This window comes from Sinocyclocheilus anshuiensis, unplaced genomic scaffold, assembly GCF_001515605.1.
Source record: "Sinocyclocheilus anshuiensis isolate Anshui unplaced genomic scaffold, SAMN03320099.WGS_v1.1 scaffold100, whole genome shotgun sequence".
In the NCBI taxonomy this organism is placed as follows: domain Eukaryota; kingdom Metazoa; phylum Chordata; class Actinopteri; order Cypriniformes; family Cyprinidae; genus Sinocyclocheilus; species Sinocyclocheilus anshuiensis.
This window is the reverse complement of record NW_015555725.1, coordinates 717,465-722,149: the sequence shown is the minus strand read 5'-3', so window position 1 is coordinate 722,149 and position 4,685 is coordinate 717,465. Positions and strand designations below refer to the sequence as shown.

The 4,685-nt window shown below is 38.2% G+C and overlaps 2 protein-coding genes across 3 annotated transcripts in view; both read left to right on the top strand.

Moving 5' to 3' along the window:
* Positions 1–1,638, top strand: part of poli (polymerase (DNA directed) iota) — an 11,972-nt gene extending 10,334 nt beyond the window's left edge. For both annotated transcript variants that reach the window (XM_016465910.1, XM_016465909.1), the window contains one exon: positions 602–1,638. In XM_016465910.1, the coding sequence (XP_016321396.1) occupies positions 602–1,411 (810 nt within the window). In that variant the 3' untranslated portion in view covers positions 1,412–1,638. The remainder of the gene's footprint in view (positions 1–601) is intronic.
* A 365-nt stretch (positions 1,639–2,003) lies between these two features.
* Positions 2,004–4,685, top strand: LOC107672602 (BRI3-binding protein-like). The gene is made up of 3 exons (XM_016465858.1): positions 2,004–2,518; positions 3,492–3,594; positions 3,782–4,685. The coding sequence occupies exons 1-3, from the start codon at positions 2,339–2,341 to the stop codon at positions 4,201–4,203; spliced, it is 705 nt and encodes a 234-aa protein (XP_016321344.1). The 5' UTR covers positions 2,004–2,338; the 3' UTR covers positions 4,204–4,685.

Here is a 4,685-nt window from a genome sequence, read left to right as displayed (position 1 = left end):
TGGTGTGCTTGACTGGCCAGCAAACTCACCAGACCTGAACCCCATAGAGAATCTATGGGGTATTGTCAAGAGGAAAATGAGAAACAAGAGACCAAAAAATGCACATGAGCTGAAGGCCACTGTCAAAGAAACCTGGGCTTCCATACCACCTCAGCAGTGCCACAAACTGATCACCTCCATGCCACGCCGAATTGAGGCAGTAATTAAAGCAAAAGGAGCCCCTACCAAGTATTGAGTACATGTACAGTAAATGAACATACTTTCCAGAAGGCCAACAATTCACTAAAAATGTTTTTTTTTATTGGTCTTATGAAGTATTCTAATTTGTTGAGATAGTGAATTGGTGGGTTTTTGTTAAATGTGAGCCAAAATCATCACAATTAAAAGAACCAAAGACTTAAACTACTTCAGGCTGTGTGCATTGAATTGATTTAATACACGAGTTTTACAATTTGAGTTGAATTACTGAAATAAATGAACTTTTCCATGACATTCTAATTTATTGAGATGCACCTGTATGTATTTAGCTTTTCATATGCTAATTTAAGGCAGCAGTAACTTGAAACAGCAAAATTTAACAGTCTATCTTTTGCCTCACCAGGTGGAACCTGATATCTGTGAGCCTGCTGCAAATTCCCAGTTCACTCAGGCAGATGTTTTACATAAAGAAGATAAAACATGGAACAGCATGAAACCCATAAAACACACATGGATATCTCCAACCCAAGAATTACAAACACAGCCACCCTTAATCAACTCCAAATCTCCCAGGCAGCCTGTTTTAGAGCACTCACAAGTTACAAAAATGAACACAACAGAGTCTTGTATGAGCAACGTTCCCGAGAAAACATTGTGTTCCAGGCTGCCTCCAGGTGTCGATCCAGAAGTATTCAAACTCCTTCCTGAACACATTCAGATGGAGCTGATTTCCAGTTTTCAAAGTGAAGACTCTGCACAGCTCATTTACGGACCCACTGACACATCTTCTGATGTTGACCAAGCAGATCATTCCACATGGGCTTTTAACCAACCAGCACCAGAACCCTGTGAGTCAGCAATGAATTATAACAGAAATTCTGCATCTCATAACCATGAACTCAGCAAGAATTTGTCATCTGCTCAGTTCACCGTGGAATTAAATTCTGGACTCGTCAAAGTCACAGAAAGTCATGATATCCCACCTGCCTCTGAAGAACATCAATCAGATGTCCCTGCGAATGTGGACCCTTATGTATTCTCACAACTTCCTGCTGATGTGCAAAGGGAGTTACTGACAGAGTGGAGACAGCAGAAACCGGTCCTAAAAATCCCATCCAAACACTCACATAAAACCTCCAATACCAGAGACAAGAAGAGCGCTGCTAAAGGCAGCCAGTGTAACAACATACTGAAATACTTCAAACCTAACTGAGAACAGAAACACTTGATTGCCTGTTCATAAACCAGAAAAATACTAAAAATACATACGTAAACCATATCTTTGTAAATCAGCCTTTGTAGAGGAATGAAAAATGTAATTCTGTCACCATTTACTCACCTTCATGTCAAATCTGTATGACTTACTTTCTTCCACTGAACACGAAAAGGGATGCTGGGAAACAAGGTCATCCTGGTTTGGAACAATTAGGGTGAGTAAATCACGACAGAATGTTCATTTTTCTGTTAAGTTTCACTTTCAGATATGTATTATTTTGTTAATAAACCATATATGTCTTTAAATAATAATGATGTAATTTAAGTCATTGGATACTATAATTATAATAATAGTGTTTATTATAATAATAGTGTTTGTGATATTACAATACACTACATACACTACACTAATGTCTTTGAAAGAAGTCTCTTATTCTACCAAGGCTGCATTTATTTGATCAAAAATACAGTAAAAACTAATATTTGGGAACTTTAAAGACTTAAAAAAACTCATCCATTGTAAAAAAAAAAAAAAAAAAATTTTTTTTTTTAGAACAGTCTCCTTTTCTGCATTCCTTGTTTTATGAAGCTTTTAGTTTTATTGTTTAATTTAATTTATTTATCTGTACCTTTTAATCTTCAATTCTGGGTAGAAGCCTTAGCCAAAAACAGTGTTTTAAATTTTAAACCATCATTGCAAAAAATTATAAGGTACATTTTTAGACCTTTATTCTAAAAAAATGTGTACTTCCGGCGCCGATCACTACATTTCTTCACACTTTTCCCGCGCGCAGCTTCCTGCTTCATCTCCGCAGCATCTCCTTCCGGCACATCACACCTCTACATTCACTCTATGCGCCTACCGACCGCTGCCGTCCAGAATTTTCTCCATTGCACATCGTCGGTTGTCAGGTAGTCTATAAAGATGAAGGGAGCGAAATTGGCCGTGGTTTTAAGCGTGTTTTTGGCCTCCGTCCTCCTGACTGAGACAGCGCGAAGCAAGAGAGACTCCAGCAGCCAGAACAGCTTCAGGAGGGCGGCCAGCGGTTTCTACCAAACCCTCAGCAATATCTTCGGAGAGGAGAACATCAGGGCGCTGTACAAGGTCCATATAAGATCATGCGATTTTCTCATGCAGTTTAAGAATTTCGTTTTGTTTGCAAATGCATTTGCTTAGGGCCTGAAGATATCACCAGCCTGTGATCTCTTATGATCAGTGGCTGTGTCTCAAAACCATAGACTGTAGCTCAAAACCTAGCGAGTTGCCTACCTAGAGCGCATAGCCGCATATTGCTTACGGGCATCTTTCTGTTTAACTTGGTCAATACGTTCTGGATAGTGTCAGTGCTGTGATATTGTCAGATGGACCAGCTGATGTGCTACATTTTAGACTTATGTTTTATCGGTAACGCTTTATAATAACTTTAGTGAATACGTGTTTTTTTTTTTTTACAATAATATTTAATTAAAATGTAATTTTAATAATAGTAAAAAAAAACTTAGTCTATTAATTATAGGCATTAAATGGCCTTAAAAAACAATTAAAAAAAATATATTGCATTTTCATAATTTATTTACGTTATTTTAATATAAAATATATAAGAGTTTTGCTAACTGTTTAAATGTACATGAATGAGCTTTTGTACTGTAATGTATAGTGCTATTACATCTTGAGAAAAGAAAATGGAGCTTAGGCCTATTTAGCCTATTTTTGCTATAATGGAAAAGATCTCATTACTGTAAGGCAAATTAATATTGTTGTTATTAATATTGTTGTAACTTTGTGTTATAATAATATTTTTAATGTAATAAAATGAATTATCATTGAGAATAATAATAAAAAAAACATAATAATGAGAAATGGGAAGAGGGATATGCTTAATTGTCATGAAAATTGTCACAATGCAAAGTAATCTAAAATAACAATCTAAATCTGTTCTAATTTATATAGATACATTATATAGATATACAGAAACATATTTTTAAAAGTAGGGTTATTTTCTGTTTTTAGTTTGCATATAACTTTTTTGCAGTCTTCATTTATTTAAAAAAAACAACAACTTGTCAATGTTTTGCAGTTCTTCTCAAAAACTACAGAGAGGTTTGTTTATGGAGTCGATTCATTATTGGACACCTTGTGGAAACTGTGGGTGGATTTGCTTGATGTTATGGGCATTGACTGTAAGTCTGGCTCAAAATTGTTGCATTTATGTGTCAATGACTGAAATAGCACATCTCCACTGTTTGTATCTGATGCCAAAAATCATGTCCTTAAAACCTCCTTCATGTCTCTCCCTACTTTCTCTCTGCTTCTATTTCTGTCTGTCTGTGTTTTCTTTTTCCCCTCCGGTTCTCTCTCTCTCCTTAGCCTCTAACCTGACGCAGTACTTCAGCCCATCGTCCGTGTCCAGCTCTCCTGCTCGTGCTCTCCTCCTGGTGGCAGCCTTGCTGGTGGCTTACTGGTTCCTGTCCGTGTTCATGAGCGGTTTCTTTTACATCCTCCAAGTGATGTTCGGCCGTTTCTTCTGGCTGGCCCGTGTGGCCCTTTTCGCCCTCTCGTGCCTGTACATTCTGCAGAAATTCGAGGGTGACCCTGAGAAAGCGGTGCTGCCGCTGTGCTTCATCATGGCTGTGTACTTCATGACGGGACCAGTGGGAGCATACTGGCGGAAAGGGGGTGGACCTGGAACTCTGGAGGAGAAGATCGACCACCTCGATACCCAGATCCGCCTTCTAAACATCCGCTTGAGCAGAGTGATTGAAAACCTAGAGCGCTCAAGTGACCAATGAAATGATTTTTTTCGCCCCAGGCTGAGGGTGAGAGCTGGGGTTTGTGGGATGGGATGAGAAGAATTTTTTTTTTTGTTGTGCCCCTTTTTTTCCTCAGGATGTCCCAACATTTTAGTCAGGCACGAATTGTATGTGACGTATGGAAATTTGATAAATTCCCCAGTTGATATGCTGAAAAAGAGTCTATTAGATTCCCCCTGTTGTCGTAGAATTATTAGTGTCCACTTCTACTGTAGCCACCCATTTTTGAGTAAATATGGACTTTTTTGTATACTGTGGGTCTGTGTGTCTGCAAGCCTTGAGTTGAGTGTGTTAGTCCATTTCACACAGTGTTACGCCCTTTTCCATAAGCTGTGTTAGGACACTTTCTATAAGTGTGTGTTATTTATCAGTCAAAGGCAATGCAATTGAGAGTCGATTCAGAAACACTCAAAGTAGTGCTGGGCGGTATGACCAAAAATTTATAGACATACACCGATATT